At 44.9% G+C, this 22,572-nt stretch overlaps 1 protein-coding gene and 1 pseudogene across 6 annotated transcripts in view; both read right to left on the bottom strand.

Annotated features, from left to right (window-relative positions):
* The window catches only part of ppp2r3a (protein phosphatase 2, regulatory subunit B'', alpha), a 412,397-nt gene that overhangs the window by 21,752 nt on the left and 368,073 nt on the right, over nucleotides 1-22,572 (bottom strand). For all 6 annotated transcript variants that reach the window (XM_070883364.1, XM_070883366.1, XM_070883368.1 and 3 more), the window contains 4 exons: nucleotides 12,807-12,881; nucleotides 9,938-10,024; nucleotides 7,520-7,676; nucleotides 259-307 (listed from right to left, as the gene is read on the bottom strand). In XM_070883364.1, the coding sequence (XP_070739465.1) occupies nucleotides 259-307; nucleotides 7,520-7,676; nucleotides 9,938-10,024; nucleotides 12,807-12,881 (368 nt within the window). The remainder of the gene's footprint in view (nucleotides 1-258; nucleotides 308-7,519; nucleotides 7,677-9,937; nucleotides 10,025-12,806; nucleotides 12,882-22,572) is intronic.
* LOC139266504 (U2 spliceosomal RNA) lies at nucleotides 18,836-19,015 on the bottom strand (annotated as a pseudogene).

Genomic DNA, 22,572 nt, shown 5'->3' with positions numbered 1-22,572 from the left:
CTGTGCAAGGTTAGTGTATAAATGCTAAATGTATTTCTATGAAAAGTCTTTGTCTATTATTTTAACCAGATTAATTCCTCTGTTAAAATAAAAAGGTTAACGCCTCCCTTCAAAGAGAGAGAGGAGTTTCATACAAACAAATGAATCATTTGTCAAAATAAAGCGCAATGCAGCTTCACACCAGAAATGTTTTCACTTCTGAATCAATTTTATGGGAAACATTTTTCAGTTATGTAAAAATCACGATGTTTTACTTACCTTGTGACTGCTCCAGAGAATATCCTTTCAATAATTCTATTCGAGATAGCTGTGGAGAAAGAAATAAAGTAAAGTTGCAACATCTATTATTTCGAACATGACTCTGAAGGTGAGGACGGGTATTAAATACCGAGGCCCTGAACACTGGCTGAGGGGTTGAAAAAGCATCTCATCACCACAGCCTCTGCCAATACATGCCAATCAGTGGCTAGTTGGTATTGGAAGTCGGAGGGGGAAGGTCTACTGAAAAGTCACATCTGTATTACAAATCTTGTCCATATGCAAGAAAAGGACCTTGCCGGCTTTGGGCAGGTGTCCTTGCTGCCTCCTCACGAGAGAACGTTAAAATTGGGAACGACCAATTTCTGGTGGCTCCAGGGTGATTTTAACTGTCCACCTGCCTGGTTTCCACTGACGGGATGGGGGGGGGGATAAGGTTAAAATCGCCCTATATGTTGCGCCCATTTGCGATGTAAGCACATCCATGCTATTGAGCATGTGACCCGATAGCAAGTTATATTATTAACAAGGGTTTTCTTTCTTCAGTGAGACACTCCTCACTCCTTTTTCTGCATCAAATATAATTTTGCAGCATCAAACCACTATGGGAATGATTAAACAGGGACTATCTGATAGATGAAGATGGAGACTATTGTGTTCCGAACAGATGAGGCTGCACACCGGGAGGTTAAAGTAACAGTGACCTCAGTCTTTAATAAGACACTCCAGAGTGAGGAACAGGCCTTAGGGGCCGGCTTATATATGGTGCTCCCAAGGGATGCTGGGATCCCTTGGGACTTCAGGGGATGAGCTCCCTGGTGGCAGAACATGGGAGTGCATGCTTTACAGATACACAACATCACTCACCCCCCAAAGTCAAAGTGAAAACTATTTACAAGGTGAGGCGGTCGGGAGCTTTTCTTTCCCTGGTGGACCGCCTCGGTACAAATGTCTGTTCTGGTGTGTTGGCTGTGCCCTCTCTGGGCTGGCATGTTGTTGGCCCTGCAGGGCTGCTAGGTGAGCCTGGCCTTGCTGGGCTGTTGGGCGTGATGGGTTCAATTTCCTGGTCCGGCGTGGTGTCGTTGATCCTTTAGGTGTGTGTTGTGGGCTCGAAAAAGGTGGTGTCTGCTGTGGGTTGTTCAGGGTAGTCTGTGAACCGCAGCCTCATTTGGTCCAGGTGCTTTCTGCAAATTTGTTCATTGTCTAGTTTAACTACAAACACCCTATTTCCTTCTTTAGCTATCACCGTGCCCGCGATCCACTTGGGACCATGTCCATAGTTTAGCACATACACAGGGTCATTCAGATCAATTTCCCGTGACACAGTGGCGCGACCATCGTTTACATTTTGTTGCTGCCGCCTGCTCTCTACCTGATCGTGCAGGTTGGGGTGAACCAACGAGGTCTGGTTTTAAGTGTCCTTTTTATGAATAACTCAGCTGGGGGCACCCCTGTGAGCGAGTGGGGTCTCGTGCGGTAGCTGAGCAGTTTTCGGGACAGACGGGTTTAGAGTGAGCCCTCTGTGACTCGTTTAAGGCTCTGTTTGATGGTTTGTACTGCCCACTCTGCCTGCCCATTGGAGGCTGGTTTAAATGGGGCCGAGGTGACATGTTTGATCCCATTGTGGGTCATGAATTCTTTAAATTCGGCACTGGTGAAACATGGCCCGTTGTCACTGACCAGTATGTCAGGCAGGCCGTGGGTGGCAAACATGGCCCTCAGGCTTTCAATGGTGGCGGTGACGGTGCTTCCCGACATTGTTTCACATTCAATCCATTTTTAAAAAGCATCCACCACCACCAGGAACATTTTACCGAGAAATGGCCCTGCATAGTCGACATGGATCCTCGACCATGGTCTGGAGGACCAGGACCACAAACTTAGTGGTGCCTCTCTGGGCGTGTTGCTCAACTGAGCACATACGCTGCATTGCCGTACACAGGACTCTAAGTCAGAGTCGATACCGGGCCATCACACATACGATCTGGCTATCACTTTCATCATTACTATACCCAGGTGTGTGCTGTGGAGATCCGAGATGAACGTCTCACTGCCCTTTTGTGGTAGCACTACGCGGTTACCCCACAACAGATAGACTGCCTGAATGGACAGCTTGTCCTTCCGCCGCTGGAACAGCTTGATTGGCTCTTGTATTTCAACGGGGATGCTGGCCCAGCTCCCATGCAGTACACAGTTTTTTACTAGGAACAGCAGAGGATCTTGGCTGGTCCAAGTCCTAATCTGGCGGGCTGTGACAGATGATTTATCATTTTCAAATGCTTCCATGACCATCAACAAGTTTTTGGGCTGCGCCACCATCAACAAGTTTGCAGGCTGCGCCATTTCCACCCCCGTGGTGGGCAATGGTAGCCGACTGAGAGCATCCGCACAGTTCTCGGTGCCTGGCCTGTGGCGGATGGTATAGTTATACGCTGATAGCGTGAGTGCCCACCTTTGTATGCGGGCTGAGGCATTAGTATTTATCCCCTTGCTTTCAGCGAACAGGGATGTGAGGGGCTTGTGATCGGTTTCCAGCATAAATTTGAGGCCAAACAGGTACTGATGCATTTTCTTTACCCCGAACACACACGCTAATGCCTCTTTCTCAATCATGCTGTAGGGCCTCTCGGCCTTAGACATGCTCCTGGAAGCATAGGCGACAGGTTGCAACTTCCCCGCAACGTTAACTTGTTGTAATACACACCCGACTCCGTACGACGATGCGTCACATGCTAGTACAAGTCTTTTACACGGGTTATACAATACAAGCAGCTTGTTGGAGCATAAAATGTTTCTGGCTTTCTCAAAAGCAATTACTTGTTTTTTTCCCCATACCCAGTTCTCACCTTTGCGCAATAACACATGTAGGGGTTCTAAAAGGATACTTAACCCCGGTAGGAAGTTACCAAAATAGTTGAGGAGTCCCAGGAACGACCGCAGCTCCGTGACGTTCTGTGGCCTGGGCGCGTTCCTGATAGCCTCTGTCTTGGCGTCTGTGGGTCGAATGCCGTCCGCCGCGATCTTTCTCCCCAAAAACTCCATTTCTGTTGCCATGAAGACGCATTTCGACCTCTTCAGCCGCAGCCCTACGCGATCCAGCCACTGGAGCACCTCCTCCAGGTTTTGTAGGTGCTCGGCGGTGTCCCGACTCGTGACCAATATGTCATCCTGAAAGACCACCGTGTATGGTACCGACTTGTGTAGACTCTCCATGTTTCTCTGGAAGATCGCTGCAGCCGACCGAATTCCAAACGGGCATCTGTTGTAGATGACCAGTCCCTTGTGCGTGTTGATGCAGGTGAGGCCCTTCGAAGACTCCTGCGTCATGTAGGCCGAAGTCATGTCTAGTTTGGTGAACGTCTTGCCTCCTGCCAGCGTCGCATAGGTCGTCTGCATTAGGTAGCGGATATTGGTCCTGTAGCGAGAAACGATTAATAGTTACTTTATAATCACCGCAAATCCTGACCGTGCCATCACTTTTGAGTACTGGAACAATCAGGCTGGCCCACTCGCTGAATTCCACTGGGGAGATGATGCCCTCACGTTGCAGCCTGTCGAGCTCAATTTCCACTTTCTCCCTCAACATGTGAGATACCGCTCGCGCCTTGTGGTGAATAGGTCATGCCTCTGGGACCAAGTGGATCCGCACCTTCGCCCCGGAAAAGTTTCCAATGCCTGGCTCAAAAACGGAAGGAAATTTGTTAAGAACATGAGGCCTCATCGACATGTGATACTGCTCGGATGTCATCCCAGTTCCAGCGGATTTTGCCCAGCCAGCTCCTTCGAAGCAGTGTGGGGCCATCGCCCGGGACAATCCAGAGTGGCAATTTGTGCACCATGCCCTCGTAGGTGACCTTGACCATGGCGCTGACCAAGACAGTGATAAGCTCTTTGGTGTACGTTCTCAGTTTCGTGTGGATGGGGTTCAGGATTGGTCTGAATGCCTTGTTGCACCACAGTTTCTCAAACATCTTTTTACTCGTGATGGTAGTGTCCAGTTCCATGGCCACAGGTAAGCCATTCAATTTTACATTTAGCATTATAGGTGGACATTTCGTCGAAAATGTGTGCACCCTGTGTACTTCAGCATCTGTCTCCTCTCTCTGAGGCTCGAAATTGCTTTGATCCACCATGGACCGATCTTCCTCTGCCACATGGTGGTTAGCAGGTTTTGCAGAGCTTGCAGCTCGTTTGCAAGCTCGTTGGAGGTGCCCCAATTGTTCCACAGCTCTTGCAAACATACCCTTTGAAGCGGCATGAATAGGCTGAATGGAAGCCTCCACAACACCAACAAGGTGTGAATTGCCTTGCATTCATCCTTTGTTGGGGATTCTGAGTCATCTGGGTCACCTGAGGACTGCTGACAGTTGCAGACTCGTGGGTTCTGCTCTGTACATTTCTGCTCGCAAACACAGTTCCAGTTAATTTCTGAACATTGCTAGCACTTGTGCGCTGAGAGATTTGTTTGGTGTTATCACTGGTGGACATAAACGCCTGTGCTATCGCAAAGGCCTTACTTATGGTCGGTGTCTCTACAGTCAAATATTTTCGTAGGATGGTCTCGTGGCCAATGCCCAGTACAAAACAGTCTCTGAGCATTTGCTCCAGGTAGCTATCAACCTCACATTGTCCTGCAAGTCGCCTTAGCTCGGCGATGTAGCTCGCCATATCCTGACCTTCAAATCGCTGCACGTGTAGAACCGATACCTCGCCATCAGCACGCTCTCCCTCAGGTTAAGATGCTCCCGAACCAGTGTACACAGCTCCTCATATGACTTATCTGTGGGTTTCACCGGAGCCAGAAGATTCTTCATGAGGCTGTAGGTCGGTGCCCTGCAGACTGTGAGGAAGACCGCTCTCCTTTTTGCAGCGTTCCCTTCTCCGTCCAGCTCGTTGGCTACAAAGTACTGGTCTAGCCGTTCGACATAGGCTTCCCAGTCCTCACCCTCTGAGAACTACGCCAGGCTGCCCACAGTTTGCTGCATCTTTGCATTGGATTCGTATTCTCGTCGCCAGTTATTGTGTTCCTAACACAGATGAGGCTGCACACAAGGAGGTTAAAGTAACAGTGACCTAAGTCTTTAATAAGATACTCCAGAGTCAGGAGCAGGCCTTAGGGGCCGGCTTATATACAGCGCTCCCAAGGGATGCTGGGATCCCTTGGGAGTTCAGGGGATGAGCTCTCTGGTGGCGGAACATGGGAGTGCATGCTTTACAGATACACAACAGAGAAGGACAGGAAGCCACAGTACAATCTGTCAGGTCTCATCGTGTGTCAGCTGATAAGTCAGAAGAGATTTTAGGCCAACACTCACAATATTTAGACAAAGGTTTTACAGGGAGCTTTGATGAAAGCCAAACTGAAGTGAGTTCAAAATGTCAGCCTTGATGCTGCATCGTTAAGATTAAATGTGAGGATTTATGTGAGGCAGCCTGTGCAGTCAAAATTAATTAGAGTCAGAACGGTTACCATTGATTACTTGATTAACTGCTACTTGTTAAAATTGAAATGCATTAAAACTGGGAAAGAGCAATTATGTTGTTTAAATTGCTCTGTGTTGGTTTTAAATAAAAATGAAACACAGCACTAATATGTTGATATTGTGTCTCTATTTTTCTTTGTGTAGCTGATAATTTTAGACTCAGTCATTACAACTGTACATTGTTTGTTTTTGTACTCTGTGCTGCAAATGCATTCCAAGAACAATTCTTTTTGAGATACACAAAGATTCAGAGGAACGGTGGAGGCAAGTGTCTCCTATTCTCTCAGATTCTTCTGTCTTACATATTTAGGCACATGGTAAGTAACACTTCGAATAGGCTACTACCCATGCAACAGCTCTAGCTCTGCCTGTGATGCACCTTATCCCGTGACATAGCCAAATAATTCAAAACATAAGAAAGTCTGAAGGGGGTCATTTGTCTCCTTGAGCCTGTTTCATCCAGAGCCCATGTATGATTATTATATCTAATGTTCCTGTCATTTTGTGTTGGGTGCGCGGCCCTTTCAGGTGTTGCATGGCCCAATTCATAGTTTCTCGCATGCGTGAACTTCAATATTGCAAAAGCCGGACCCGGGCTGTGCGGCTTATAGGAAACGTTGATTATATTCCCCACCATTTTAATCTTTTCCTTTTAATGAACACGAAGACCGGGGTTTTCCACTGCGGCCCCTGTCAGCCAATGGTTTACTGCCTATTCACAATAATTAAATCTCCCCATAAGTTTCTTTCCTTATCTCCTCTGAAAATAAATCAAGCAGTGGAATTAATAGTCCAGATTTTAACCCTCCCATGCCTGATGAGAACGTGGCGGGCTTTAAAATATTGGTAGCGCAGCACTCACCAGATACACACTGCAGACCTTCGAGAGGTTCATTTAGATTCGAAAGTCAGGGGTAGATGATGTCAATTAGATCCTGACTTTATTTTAACCATGTTGTGAGGTTGTCTGCTGCTGCTGGCCTCACCAGAGAAATGCCGTGCCATGCAGGGAACAGGCCCAAAAGAAGGCCGAGGAGGTCAGCTAATTAAAAATTTTTAAGTTTCCTTGTGAGCCAGGGTTAGGAGTGCTCCTTTGGGCCCCACAAGGAAATCTTGGTCCCCCCCCACCCCCCACTCTGTGCGACTGTGACGGGCCCTCCCATAATCTACTTTTCTGACTGGCAGAGACAGTACCATTGGGTCCTGGATGCCACGCTCACCCGACACCCGCCTGCCGGCCTCACAACATCGAGGCGGGAAATCAGGCCAGCTCTACTTAAACGAGACATGGGAGTAAAAATGACCCGGGCCTCATGTCAGGGAATCGGGGAGATGCTGATGCCCACCCCGGTTTAAATCGGAACTAATATCTCTGTAAATTACATTAAAGAGAGTGAAACCACTATAAATGGAAGCTGTCTAACAATCCAGCTATTATCTAAAAGATGCAAGATGGGGGCAGGATTAGGCTCGTCCTTGATACCTCTCATGATTTAAGCCATGCAGACAGGCACTGTTGGAACTCGGACACAGAGAATGACCTGGAATGAGGTTCTAATGGGCTGGTATTGAGCACAACACACTCCCTCCAGGAAGGGAGCAGAGAAAAAGTGAGTCACACAATTGGAAATAAAATAGATAATTCAACAATTAAGTGAATTAGTTCAAATCTTTCACCGTGTGATTTAAAAGGAACATGAAAACATTACATTATTACATGGAAATTGAAAAGTACAAAACTTAAGACCCATTGCTATGCCACTTGTAGAATTACTCACCATGGTCATTGTGTCTGGCCAAGTCCTTGTGGTCAACAAAGAGGTCATGGTCAGTGTCTAGTTCCCAGAACTTACAGTAAATAACATAGAAATGCTCGTATGAGAAGTAGTCTGTAATTTGGTTTATATCGTCCTCTTCCTCCAGGAGGGCAAGAGTCTGAGGAAATCAAGGAGTGATGATTGACAAACGTCAGAAAGTAACATGAACATCAGTTGGGTCAACTTGATTCTTCTCTTACTATTGCATTGGGCTTTACTGATTCTGCACAGCTAGCAAACTTTCAGTCTGAACAATAGAAAAATGGAACTGACGACAACTGGCATGACAAATCTGTTCACTTTTGCTGGACAACCATTTGACAATGTTATTGCTGATGTAATTTTTAGGTCTCTAACTTTTGCTGATTGGTTACTTTTCCCACTTCTCTTACCCCAGATTGTAGTTTTAAAAATGATTGACTGATAAGTTATGGGATATTATACCGTTCACTACTTCTGTCAGGGTAGCTCTGAAACTTCTAGAACCTGCTCAAATTTATATATCACACACACACAAAATACGCTGTTCCCCATCATGCCCGTCATCAGGTTTTGCTCGGCAGCATGATGATATGGCACTACTGTTTAATCTGGGATGTCGGCTGCTGGGCTGTTGGCAGACAACGTGCTCTGAACCTTTTCTCATATGGTGAATATATATGAAAATGATTTTCTTCCTCTCTTGCCTCCCACTCTTCACCGGGCAGGCAGGCCACCTGCCTTCAGTCCTCTATCAATGCCCATTATTAACGACTGGACTCCTGATCAGATGCTAAGGTCTGAGGCTAAAGTGGACAACCTTTTACGACCGTGGAGCCCTCTTGAGATCAATTTCAATTTGCTGGAAAAATACTGACCTTAAGGGAATCACGATCTTGTATAATGGGCCAGATTTTGCTGAAAAATAAAGGTGTGTGAACAACGCATGCTGTTATTAATGCGTAAATGTGGCAGCAGTTTGTGGCATGAAGAGGTACCCTGTGAGTTGCGAATCATCACAAGCTGCTGGCTGATTTGCATCGCTCCGCCATTAGCTTTATGAAAATGGCATCTTGCGCTTAACGCCCCGTGATTTTCATGAAGTTGCTGCAGTTGAATATTTATTGTCCATTAAACAGGCCACAGAAAGCTAAGTCTAGTAATTAAAAATGTAAGTACCCTTTTAACAATATGATAATTATTCGTGACTGCCAATTAACCTCTCTGACTCAGAAAGTGAACTACTGAAAGAGTGGAGTCTCATTCTTTCAGGTTGAGAATTGTTTTAGGAGATTTAAAAAATGTCTAATTCTATTTTTTTTTTACATTGTTTTCTTACTTTTCCTTTCTGTCTCTTTTTTCTCTTTCTCTTAATCAAATATGTCTTGCCCTCTCTTTATGTACCTGATTTGACATTGAATTCACCCACTCTAATTCACCTTCCTTCACAGTTCTTCCTCTGTTTATTTCTCAATCCTTTAATCTTATTGGTTAAGGAGATACACTGTTTGTCCCATTATTCACTAAGGTCCCAGATGTCTTGTTTCCCTCGCTGCATCGTTAGCAGCTCGCACTTCCAGCAACTTGTGGGGAAAAATATTTAAGACCTAAATATGCTTGAACAAATCTAACTAACGGGCCATGCCTCGAGATGCCCCGCTCCAGCAAAATCTGGCCCAATATATTTTCAAATAGAATTTGAATTGTTAGACTACATCAAGATCTTGAAATTCAATAATCCCACGCTAATATGGCCAATAAGGATGTTTGTCCAATACTGATTTCTGTAGCTAGTGCTTTTATAAGTACGTACCATATAATATTTCTAATTGTAAGCACTGAGACGTAGCAAAAGGGAACTTAATACTGATGAAAATTTTCTCCATGACCTACATATCTAGTTATGAATAGGATGGAGGGTTAAAAGGACAAGTCTAGACATAGAGGATCAAAGGCTGTATGCACTGTGGAATGCAACAGGGCAAATTGTAATATTAGAATGATATCCTGGAATTTTCTTGGATTACCATGGGGGTTTTATTTTCTTGAATATTTTTTATTTAACAAGTTGTTAAGTCATACCCCTAGCACAATTCAATAAATGTGATCGGATCCATGGTTAGGCGGTTTTATATGGTCAATGGAAAGATTAGAGTTGATGCAGTAAATGACCTCTTCTTGTTCAATCTAAAGAATTCACTAAAGCCAATGGAGGTAGCTAGTGGAAGAAAACCTCTGATGCTACACCTTCTTCTTTACTATGAACTCCTTAAGTACATTGGTAGAATTCTGCATGTTTAACTCTTACTTTCAGGTTCTTAACTCTCATGTTGTCCAGACTGACAACATAGTGATAAATCTTGACCTATGTCTGTAGCCTCTGGTGGAAGATTTACATACTTGCAGGAAGTTGCTCTTCCTCAGCTCTGTCAGAGTTATCTTGCCAGACCAGGATCTGTTGACTGTGTAGAATATTCTCTGTATGACCTACGGAAGGAGAAAGTAAACAAACCACAAATAACTCTCACTACAGAGCTGTACAGATATCAGACAGTTCCCAGGGGACAAGGAGAAGAACAAACTGGCAGCACAGTGAAATGCTGCAGTTTATAGACAGACATCCTATAAAACTGACAACGCAGTCTTGCCAGCCTCGAGTGTCATTCAAAATGCCTGGCCTCCAAGGAGAAATTACCATTCTATTTTAAATCACCTCACTATGACTTGTTAACAAACAAAGGGATTAACATTATTCACACATCAAGGAAACTAGTGACAAACTACTTACCTAATAAGGAGAGTCATATGAAAGAGATCACCTTCGAGCACTCACTCTTTCCATGACATGGTAATTTTGAAATCCTTAGCACTTACTCATGCATACACAAGTGGTTACTGTTGTCAGCTCTTTGCTTTTTCGAGAGGTAGTCATGTGAATCTGATTATTTTTCTGCCGCCGGACTCTGAAAATCCCTCCCCCCTCTTATTATTGCGTTTGGAATATTGTGTCACCGAGGGGGATTTCATTACTGGATGTCAGGAAGCATCCACGGCATTTGGGGGAAACTAATACAGAGCTGTCTTGTCACTACAAATGGCAATCAAGGGAGAGCGCAGTCAGGCCATGGGATACTGGCAACTATTTTTCCCCAAGCTGTTGTACTTAATTCCTTATGGCTGGTGTTCGAGTTGGGGGTGGAGGGTGGAAAGTAGAAACCTGACAGTAATAACGTCCATCTATAGCCAACAGGTGGAAAATCATTTTCTATCATTTAAATACAAGGTAAAACAAAAAAACTTCCAGTTTACAAAATACAAACCCCAACGGTGTTGATTAAACCACAGGTGCACCCCAGCCCACCCTAGATAGTAAGTGAAGCCTGCGGAGTTTGACTCTTCAGTCCAGTAATATTCTGACCACCTACAGGAATCAAAACTGAAAAATGTCAGCTATCTTTCCCTCCGACCCCCAAAATTCACCATTACAAATATTACGCTGCAATGGCACGGTGTAGTGACCAGTCAAAGTGGAGGAGAAGTAGGGCTTGGCAATGGCTATTCATAGTTACACTTGAGTTAATGCCACAAAATGCCATTAATGTGACCTGCATTCATCTCTCCTAGTCATCTGGCTGAAGGTTACAGTCAGAGACAGCGTGCAGAACAAGCTCACAGCTCAACAAAGGAATATTATTTATGTAAGGCAGGGCTTGGATGAAGTTTAATTTCTAACCTTCAGAGAATCTTGGAAGGGTAGACTACTTAGGAACAGTGTTATTCTAAACAACATGTCTCAAATCTGAATGATAAATCATTAAATAGCAACATAAGTGCAGAGCAAGACTGTACCAAATATTTCCCCATTTCGGAATACGGAGAAAAATGTCACGGAAAATAATGAGATCAAATGGTACAGAAAAATAACGTGGGTTATCGCACTCTACAGAATATTGTGACCCAGCGGGTTTCTGTGTAACAATAGCTAACACTGCACTTCGCTCAACTCTTGTATTTATCTTTGACTGTATGTATCCATTATGAGGATGTATTTTCTATTTTCTCTCCTCTTGCTAGTCGCTTTTGGGCCACACACCTCCCATGCCCAAGAGTGTAATGTGGGCAGCCTGCTCTTACCAATATTACCCTTGATTCGCTGCTAGGAGGTGTGTGAGGGCAGCCTGGGGAAGACTGTTCAACTGTGAACTCAGAAGACTTGCGGAATGAATTTGTACCACCTGCTGCGTTGTATTTTTAATCCCCAATGAATGACTGAATTTAGACATTCTACGTGAACCAAAAGAAAGTAGATTATGAGTATTTAAAGTAAGATGACTGCATTTGGGAGCAGACACACACACTGGAGGGCTGAATCATCTCAACCCATTAAGTATCTCTCTTATTAGCCATGAAAGGACCAAATTTCCATGGCTTTGACAGTATTCCAGGGCTATTATCTGGGAACCAATGGGTTGGAGCTGGTTATGCCAAGTCTCTGCTCTTTTCTTGATCTTGCAAAATTCCCTGAAGATGTCATGGAAAGAGGTTTCTTCATATTCCTTTTAAAAGTGACGGCATTACAATAATGTCATTTTTACCAAGTTTACAAACAAGGGTCACAGTGTGACACTAATTTACTTTCGCCATCGTGTCAAAGTTCACACAGTAGAATTGAATAACCACGGCAGTGCTTTGCATGCATTATGACCACTCAGCAGCATAGGTCTACGAGCAGACTGCTCGAGAAACTGTTCCTGCCCAAAAGCTCCCCAATGAATCTTTAATACACTGTTGAAATCTTTCTGAACATTGGCATTGAAGACTTTTTTTCAGACTGTTTCAAAAGGATACGCTTACACAGTATTTTGACGTGATGACACAATTAAAAAATAATCATCAGGTCATACTTCAGCATACAGGAAATACCTCTGTTTGTTCTAGTAGGTGATTCTAAAACGACAGTTCTCAAATGTTTCTGTATGGGGGAACTCCTTGTAAATACTGACACACTCTTGGGAACCTAAATCCGACAGTCATTGTCCAACACCCAAAGATAACAACGTGTTATCATTGTAGTAAACTCTTTTTATTAGTGAACTGCAACAGAAAGAAGTAAAAAAAATACAGAAAACCGTTGCCAGAAAAACAGATGTTTGATGACCTTGGGGACTCCAGATTCCCTCAGGGAGTCCCTTGGGGACTTCCCTTGGGTTCAGGTGACCCAGCTTGAAAGCCATGATTTTGAAGTGCAGCGTATCCAACCTGATCTTACCGTGGTAATGTATCGGGAATGGAATTCTGGAGCATCCTTCAAAAACGTTAGACCTGGATGTGTATCCACGATATCCTGGGGAAGACATTAAAAAAAAAATCATAGAACCATAGATTCATAGAATGTGACAGCACAGTAGGGGGCCTTTGGCCTGTCGAGCCTGTGCCGGTTCTCTGAAAGAGCACTTCAGTTAGTCCCAATCCCCAGCCCTTTCCCTGCAGCCCTGCAAATTTCTTTCTTTCAGGTATTTAACTAATTCTCTTTTGAAAGCCACGATTGAATCTGACTCTACCACCCTTTCAGGCAGTGCATTCCAGATCATAACCACCCGCTGTGTAAAAAGGCTTTTCCTCATGTCGACTTTGGATCTTCTGCCAATCACCTTAAAATGTGTCCTCTGGTTCTTGGCCCTTCCGCCAAAGGGAACAGTTTCTCTCTATCTACTGTTTCTAGACCCCTCAAGATTTTGAGCACCTCTGTCAAATCTCCTCTCAATCTTCTCTGCTCTAAAGAGAAAACCCCCAGCTTCTCCAGTCTATCCACGTAACTGAAGTCCCTCATCCCTGGAACAATTCTTGCAAATCTTTTCTGCACCCTCTCTAAGCCTCCACATCCTTCCTAAAATGGGTTGCCAAGAATTGGACACAATACTCCAGTTGGGGCCAAACCAGTGTTTTATAAAGGTTCAGCATAACTTCTTTGCTTTTGTACTCTATGCCTCTATTTATGAAGTCCAGGATTCACTTCTTTAACTGCTTTCACGACTTGCCCTGCCACCCTCAATGATTTGTACACATATACCCCCAGGTCTCTCTGTTCCTGCACCCCCCTTTAGAATTGTACCCTTTAGTTTATATTGCCTCTTCTTGTTCTTCCTGTGTCAGCTGTTGCTCAGTGGGTAGCACTCTCGCCTCTGAGTCAGAAGGTTGTGGGTTCAAGTCCCACTCCAGGGACTTGAGCACAAAAAAATCTAGGCTGACACTCCAGTGTCGTGCTGAGGGTGTGCTGCACAGTCAGAGGTGCCGTCTTTCGGATAAGACGTTAAACCGAGGCCCGTCTGATCGCTCAAGTGGACGTAAAAGATCCCATGGCACTATTTCGAAGAAGAGCAGGAGAGTTATCCCTGGTGTCCTGGCCAATATTTAGCCCGCAATCAACATAACAAAAAAACAGATTATCTGGTCATTACCATATTGCTGTTTGTGGGGGTTTGCTGTGTGCAATTTGGCTGCCACGTTTCCCACATTACAACAGTGATTACGCTCCAAAAGAACTTCATTGGCTGTAAAGCGCTTTGAGACGTCCGGTGGTCATGAAAGGCGCTATATAAATCCAAGTCTATCTTTTCTTTTTTCCCACCAAAATGTATCACTTTGCACTTTCGCCACATGTCCGCCCATTCCACCAGCCTGTCAACGTCCTCTTGAAGTCTATCACTATCCTCTACACTGTTCACTATACAGGTGCAGCGTTGAGAATCCGGAGTTCCGGAATGTTCCAGAATCCGGACTGATCGGTGGCAGAGTCGTCCGGAATCTGTAAAACATTCTGGAATCAGGACCAGACGACCTTGCCAACCTCGGGGCCCCGCTGCTGCCCGACCTCGGGCCTTCCATTCCGGCCCGCCTGACAACCTCCTTGGCGGGACCCCACCCGAACACCTCGGTGGGACTGGCCCGCCGGGCAACATCCTCGGCAGGGGCTGGCCAGACAACATCTTCCTTGGCAGGGCCGCCCGACGACATCCTCCTTGGCAGTGCCGGACGGCCCGAACAGTTCTTCGGCGGGAATCCTCTCCACCCCCCCCCCCACCTTGCTTTCCGACATTCCGAAATCTGAACCTGGGCTCAGTTGTTTCTGGATTTGTGACGTCAGAAAGCAAATCGAAAGTCAGGAAAAGCCTGGAATCCGGAATGGCCTCGGTCCCGAATTTTAGGCGATGCACCTGTACTTCCAAGTTTTGCATCATCTGCAAAATTTGAAATAGTGCCCTGCACACCCATGTCCAACTCATTAATATATATCAGGAAAAGCAGCGGCCCTAGTACCGACCCCTGGGGAACACCACTGTAAACCTTCCTCTAGTCTGAAAAACAACCGTTCACCACTACTCTGTTTCCTGTCACTTAGCCAATTTCATGGAGTTAGCCTTTAAGCCTGGATAGAGTCCACCTGGTAAAACCAACATTACGTTCACTCATCATTGTGTAGGTAAAGTCCCCACACCATGACATCATGGCATGGGAACATAAGGAACAGATTCAGCCCCTCGAGCCTGTTCCACCATTCAATTAGATCATGGTTGATCTGCACCTGAATTCTATTTACCTGCCGTTGTTCTATATGCCTTGATACCCTTACCTAACAAAAATCTATCAATCTCCGTCTTGAAAGCTCAATTAATCCAGCATCCACAGACTTTCGGGAGATAGAGTTCCAGATTTCTACTACAATTTGTGGGAAAAAGTGTTTCTTTACTTCATTCCTGAATGACCTAGCGCCAATTTAAAGGTTATGCCCTCTTGTTCTTGATTTCCCCCACGAGAGGAAATAACTTCTCCACATCTATTCCATCGAATCTTTAAAACACCTCAATCAGATCAGATACCATGTTCAAATGAAATACCAGACTGTTGTGAAAGAGGAAAGCACTTCCTTGGTTTGGAGAGAAGTGATAGGAAAGGGATCTTTAAACAAATTAACTCGTGTAAATTTCACAGCTCGGGAAGAGTCATTGAGATAGTATCTTTGATTTTTATATGTATGAGTATCTAATAAATTAATATTTTATTGCCTTAAAATCAGATTTATTTAGTTGCATTGATCAGATTCTACAGAAAAGACGGTTACATCAGCAGATGAAATTATTAAATTCTTTCTGGTGACATATACAAACAAACACAGACTTTCTCAATTCATGCTGTAGTTCTCCTAAGGAAATTGGAAGTACCCTGGGATTCATTTTTCGTTATAGTTTCTATTTCACTTCACCCTTCTTGCGTACATGCTGAACCACATAAATCTGCATAATGTGTTTGCAAACTATCTAACCTAAAAATTCTGTAGACTCTTTCAAGGGGGGTATTACTGCCGCAGGATAGAGTCAAACCCCTGTCGCAAACCCTGGAGACTGGGAAGTTTAAATCTCTGGGGTGAGCACACAAGCCTGTAAATGTACCTCCCAGCTGCCAGATGGAATAGTCGTTTTGAGAGGGAGCATCTGAGGTATAATCAGGGAGAAGAGTAAAGGCCGCAAAATCCATATCATTCCCTGCAAGGACTGCATGGCTTTGATTGCCTTTGTGCTTCTTATTGTTGGGGTCTTCAGGAGACCCAGTATGGAAGCCACAACTGGGTTCCCAGCAGGCATGGTTTCCACTTGGCCCATCAGAAGTGAGCTGGGTGAAAGATAGCCTGGGAATGCCACGGAATCTCTCCCCAGATGTACCGGGGGCGGGTGGCTCCCACAGCAGTGAAATATAGTGGTGAAGGTACTTTGGGGATCCAAGTTCCACCCCAAATTGCACCAGTCTCCCATTGGGATCATGCTGCCGTTCCCCCCACCAACCCCAAACTGGAAATTCTAGGCTTCTTTTACGTTACATGTCATTAACTATAGCATAAGGAGACATTGGGTAGAAATTGGTCTTGTTACACCTGTTTTCTAGGCGGAAAACAGACCAATTTTGAGGCGTAAAATCCTGCGCCCAATCTGCACCTGCATATAAGCGCCACCGTATTGGTAAAGGCGGCTTTGCAGGCGTTCCGGATGGCCGACTAAAACAGGCGTCATGCACCGTACATGTATAAATGAGGGGCCCAACGCATGTTTTAGGTTACCTCTCCCAAATTGCTTGCCGATTAGTGGAGCAGGGAAGCTAACAAAATTTAAGAATATTTTCAAAAAAATCAATCAGCAATTGTTGCTATGGAGACAGAAGGAGCAGGAGTGCTCCCTGACTCCACAGCACTCCTGATCGGCCCCCACCCGCTGCCGCTCTATCTCCCCTTCCAGAACATACCTTAGGGCCAGTGCTGGGGAGTCAAGCAGCCAGATATTAATTTTTTCAAATGTGCGAGCTGTGACAGGCGAGGAGGCTCATCTAAATGATTGAACTTCGGTCCGAGGCCCAATTTCGGGCCTCCTGGTTAGGGCGCACTTTGCTGCGAACGCAGGAAAATTTCAACCCCATTAGTTCCTTTACGTTACTGTTAAGGTACATAATACAGTATTGGGTTGGTATTATTGGGTGAATCCAAAATTTGGCTTCAGATCCTGATCTGTTTCTGGATGCCCCAATTTGGCAATTGAAATCCTGGATTATCCCAAAATGTGACAGCTTTTCAGCACAACTTTTGCTGCTTCAGGCTACAATAGCTCTGATTAAAAACCTGAAGCTAAAGGCAGTCAGGAAGCATGGAACATTGGTGATCCATCACTGTGTCAAGAAGTAACAGAATGTGGGTTCATATCATAATTCCCAAAACAGTGACCTCATGATCTTAGCGGTGGTGTTGCTAAGAGATGCTGCAGGGGTCCCAGGTGGTGCTCAATGATGGGTTAGAGGGAAATTCATATGGGCCACTCTTGCTTGCCTCATTACAGCAGCTTACAGAGCATCTGTGGCACAGGCCTAGGTTAAGGACAGTTAAATATCCTCTCGACTAAGAAATAGGGAATGGGCGCTGAAGTCCTTGAAAAAAGGCACGAAGAAAAACTATCCTGAAGTTGCACTTACCTGAACTGACCAGCATGTGTCATCTGAAATCAAAACTCAGCAAATTCAGGACAATCTGAACTGATCTGAATTCGCCCAATCTTAATTATTCAGATTCAGACGAAATTCAGTTCCAATATTGTAACTTTATATTTTGCTATACTTGTCTCAATTTCCATTTTAATCAATCAAAGCATTTTCTTTCTCTTTGTTTAATGCTTCTATCATTAACGCATTATACAACAATATAGGGATGTCTGGACTGGAATGTGATAACATTTTGGTAACTGTGATTGTTTAATCCAATGCCAGAAAAGCTGAACAGCCTCCACTTTGCAATATGCTGTAATATAATCAGTGGAAAACTCCACCAGTCCATAGATTTTTATTTAACGCACTTCATAGCAACATTGAGGAAGATATGTTATCTGTCACTGCAGCTAAAGCATTACTGAAGTACTACTTATAAAAGACAGCTCCCTTAACTCTACATTAGAGCATTTTAAAAACAGTGATAATGGTCTGCTAGCATTAGTGGTCAATCACATGTCTGATGCTGTAGCAGTTGCATATTTCTAGCCCTGACACCATTCCAATTGATGGATACATAGTCACATTTGTATAAGTGGTCAGAAACACCATTCGCAAGCTTAAGTGCCAAATAATTTACTTCAAATTGTATTGCAATATGGAGGGGTGAGCACATTGTCAGGTGGGGGTGTGGGGGGTGGGGGGAGGGAAGGGAAGCGGATAAGTTTTAGTAATGTCAAATTATGAAGGAGGAGGAAAGAGCCAGAGAAAGCAAATGAAAGAGTTGACTCCAGGTCATTTAATATTAAATAAGCTGAAGCAGCTTAGAGTGGAATATTGAGAATTAGTCGGCTCATTAAACTACAAGGACAAACCTCATGGAGCAATCTGTGCTGCAGCAGGTAGAGCAATTCTGTATCAGCAGGCTTTCTGTTACAGTTTTCATATCTAGCGGGTATATGTGCTCTGGCAGGTGGACGCTGTGCATTTATTGTGCAGGCAGACTTGCCTGACATCCTTCTGTAGGTCCTGGTCTTCTTCCAGCCACATCAGATAGAGGGGCTTTACCACTGGGATGACTATTGGTGCCATCATTGCTCAAGGGGAGAAATATACCTAATCTAGGTTGACACTTTCTTTTTCTTTATTCATCACGGGATGTGGGCGTTGCTGGCCAGCATTTATTTATTTATTTTTGTTGCCAATTCTTGTCAGATCAACTCCAGCGCCAAAGATAACTTTGCGCTATTTACACTTGATCTTAGCCCAAAAGCCGAGAGGGGAAGCTGCACCGTTCCTGGAAGCACTGCAATACCAGGTCGGTGCATGGAGTGGACGGGGCAAGCCCCTGTTCCATCTCCCTGTTCCAAAAAACAATTCAATATCTGGTCCCCATAGGGGATATTAAACTGATAAGAACAGATACTACACTTGATCTTAGCCAAAAGGCCGAGAAGCTGGCCAGCATTTTTTTTTATTTTATTTTTTTTTATTCGTTGCCAATCTTTCCAATTCTTTGTCAGATCACAAACGCCAGAGGTCACCTTGCACCTGTCAAGGATCACTCTGCATCAATGCTCTTAGCCAAAAGGCCTAGAGCCCAAGCACCGTTCCTGGAAGTACTGCAATACCAGGTTCGTGCCATGGAGGTGGATGGGTCAAGCCCCCCACCCACCTCCGTGGAGGTGGATGGGTCAAGCCACCCCAGCTGGCCAGCATTTATTGCCTATCCCTAATTGCTCGAGCGGTTTGATACAACTGAGCGGCTTACTAGGCCATTTCCGAGTGCAGTTAAGAGTCAACCACATTGCTGTGAGTCTGGAGTCACATATAGGCCAGACCGGGAAGTGCCTTCCTTCCCTAAAGGATATTAGTGAATCATCTTGGTTTTTGCAACAAACCAGTAGTTACATGGTCACCACTACTGGTAGTAGCTTTTTATTCAAGATATATTTAATTAACTGAATTTAAATTCCCCAGCTGCCATGGTGGGATTTGTACTCATGTCTCCGGATCAGTAGGCCGGGCCTCTGAATTGCTAGTCCAGTAACAGAACCACCATCATCATCATAGGTGGCCCCTCGAACAAGGATGACTTGCTTCCACATGACTTCACAGATGTTTCAATGAAGGACCCGATGTTCATCAGAACATAAGAATTAGGAACAGGAGTAGGCCATCTAGCCCCTTGAGCCTGCTCCGCCATTCAACAAGATCATGGCTGATCTGGCCGTGGACTCAGCTCCACTTACCCGCCTGCTCCCCATAACCCTTAATTCCCTTATTGGTTAAAAATCTATCTATCTGTGATTTGAATACATTCAATGAGCTAGCCTCAACTGCTTCCTTGGGCAGAGAATTCCACAGATTCACAACCCTCTGGGAGAAGAAATTCCTTCTCAACTCGGTTTTAAATTGGTTCCCCGTATTTTGAGGCTGTGCCCCCTAGTTCTAGTCTCCCTGACCAGTGGAAACAACCTCTCTGCCTCTATCTTGTCTATCCCTTTCATTATTTTAAATGTTTCTATAAGATCACCCCTCATCCTTCTGAACTCCGAGTAAAGACCCAGTCTACTCAATCTATCATCATAAGGTAACCTCCTCATCTCCGGAATCAGCCTAGTGAATCGTCTCTGTACCCCCTCCAAGGCTAGTATATCCTTCCTTAAGTAAGGTGACCAAAACTGCACGCAGTACTCCAGGTGCGGCCTCACCAATACCCTGTACAGTAGCAGCAGGACCTCCCTGCTTTTGTACTCCATCCCTCTCGCAATGAAGGCCAACATTCCATTCGCCTTCCTGATTAACTGTTGCACCTGCAAACTAACTTTTTGGGATTCATGCACAAGGAGTGCCATCAGCCGGTCCAGGCAGCGGGCGGTCGAGGGGGTCGTTCAACCTGACTGCCTGCCTCTCTTCCGCTCTTACATCCGGTCCAGGGTGTCCTTGGAGATGGAGCACGCGGTGTCCACCGGTACGCTCGCGGCCTTCCGCGAGAGGTGGGCACCGGAGGGACTGGAGTGCATCATCACGCCCGGCAACCAAATTTTAATTTGATTTTACGTTTTAAAGTTTAATTTGTTTTCATTGCCGGTGCTTTTAGTGTCCCCCTCCCCTTTTATAGGGGGCACTGGAAAAATTTGATTTTAGCGCCCCCCAAAAAAAAAAAAAAGGGCCTTGAAAATGTCTGCTGTGTCACCCAGGTCGGGTGGCATGGTTTTAATGTTTATGTTTTTGCAGGTAAACTCAAAAGAGTTTCATGCACAAGGAGTGCCATCAGCCGGTCCAGGCAGCGGGCGGTTGAGGGGGTCGTTCAACCTGACTGCCTGCCTCTCTTCCGCTCTTACATCCGGTCCAGGGTCTCCTTGGAGATGGAGCACGCGGTGTCCACCGGTATGCTCGCGGCCTTCCGCGAGAGGTGGGCACCGGAGGGACTGGAGTGCATCATCACGCCCGGCAACCAAATTTTAATTTGATTTTACGTTTTTAAGTTTAATTTGTTTTAATGCCGGTGCTTTTAGTGTCCCCCTTCCCTTTTATAGGGGGCACTGGGGAAAATTGTGATTTTAGTGCCCAAAAAAAAACAAAAAAAGAAAAACACAAAAAAAAAAGGGGGGAAAAAAAAAAGAAGGGCCTTGTAAATGTCTGGAGTGTCACCCAGGTCGGGTGGCACCGTTTAATGTTTTATGTTTTGCAGGTGAACTCCAAAAAGAGTTTCATGCACAAGGACCCCCAGGTCCCTCTGCACCACAGCATGTTGTAATTTCTCCCCAAGGTGGATGACCTCACATTTTCCGACATTGTATTCCATATGCCAAACCTTAGCCCATTCGCTTAACCTCTCTAAATCTCTTTGCAGCCTCTCTGTGTCCTCGACACAACCCGCTTTCCCACTAATCTTTGTGTCATCTGCAAATTTTGTTACATTACACTCTGACCCCTCTTCCAGGTCATCTATGTATATTGTAAACAGTTGTGGTCCCAGCACCGATCCCTGTGGCACACCACTAACCACCGATTTCCAACTCGAAAAGGACCCATTTATCCCGACTCTCTGCTTTCTGTTCGCCAGCCAATTCTCTATCCATGCTAATACATTTCCTCTGACTCCGTGTACCTTTATCTTCTGCAGTAACCTTTTGTGTGGCACCTTATCGAATGCCTTTTGGAAATTTAAATACACCACATCCATCGGTACACTTCTATCCACCATGCTCGTTATATCCTCAAAGAATTCCAGTAAATTAGTTAAACATGATTTCCCCTGCATGAATCCATGTTGCGTCTGCTTGATTGCACTATTCCTATCTAGATGTCCCGCTATTTCTTCCTTAATGAAAGCTTCAAGCATTTTCCCCACTACAGATGTTAAACTAACCGGCCTATAGTTACCTGCCTTTTGTCTGCCCCCTTTTTTAAACAGAGGCGTTACATTAGCTGCTTTCCAATCCGCTGGTACCTCCCCAGAGTCCAGAGAATTTTGGTAGATTATAACGAATGCATCTGCTATAACTTCCGCCATCTCTTTTAATACCCTGGGATGCATTTCATCAGGATCAGGGGACTTGTCTACCTTGAGTCCCATTAGCCTGTCCAGCACTACCTCCATAGTGACAGTGATTGTCTCAAGGTCCTCCCTTCCCACATTCCTGTGACCAGCAAGTTTTGGCATGGTTTTTGTGTCTTCCACTGTGAAGACCGAAGCAAAATAATTGTTTAAGGTCTCAGCCATTTCCACATTTCCCATTATTAAATCCCCCTTCTCATCTTCTAAGGGACCAACATTTACTTTAGTCACTCTCTTCTGTTTTATATATCGGTAAAAGCTTTTACTATCTGTTTTTATGTTTTGCGCAAGTTTACTTTCGTAATCTATCTTTCCTTTCTTTATTGCTTTCCCGTCCTGAACTCCAATTGAGGGGGTGGAAGATGCCTGTGCGTGGATTTTTTTAACGTGTGGTGACCGTTGCACATCAGCCACCACACGGGCTTGACAGAGCTAGGCCTTTATCCAGTGG

Source organism: Pristiophorus japonicus, chromosome 6 (genome assembly GCF_044704955.1).
Source record: "Pristiophorus japonicus isolate sPriJap1 chromosome 6, sPriJap1.hap1, whole genome shotgun sequence".
Lineage (NCBI taxonomy): Eukaryota > Metazoa > Chordata > Chondrichthyes > Pristiophoridae > Pristiophorus > Pristiophorus japonicus.
Note: the sequence above shows the minus strand (reverse complement) of the source record. Positions and strands in the feature narration are given on the sequence as shown.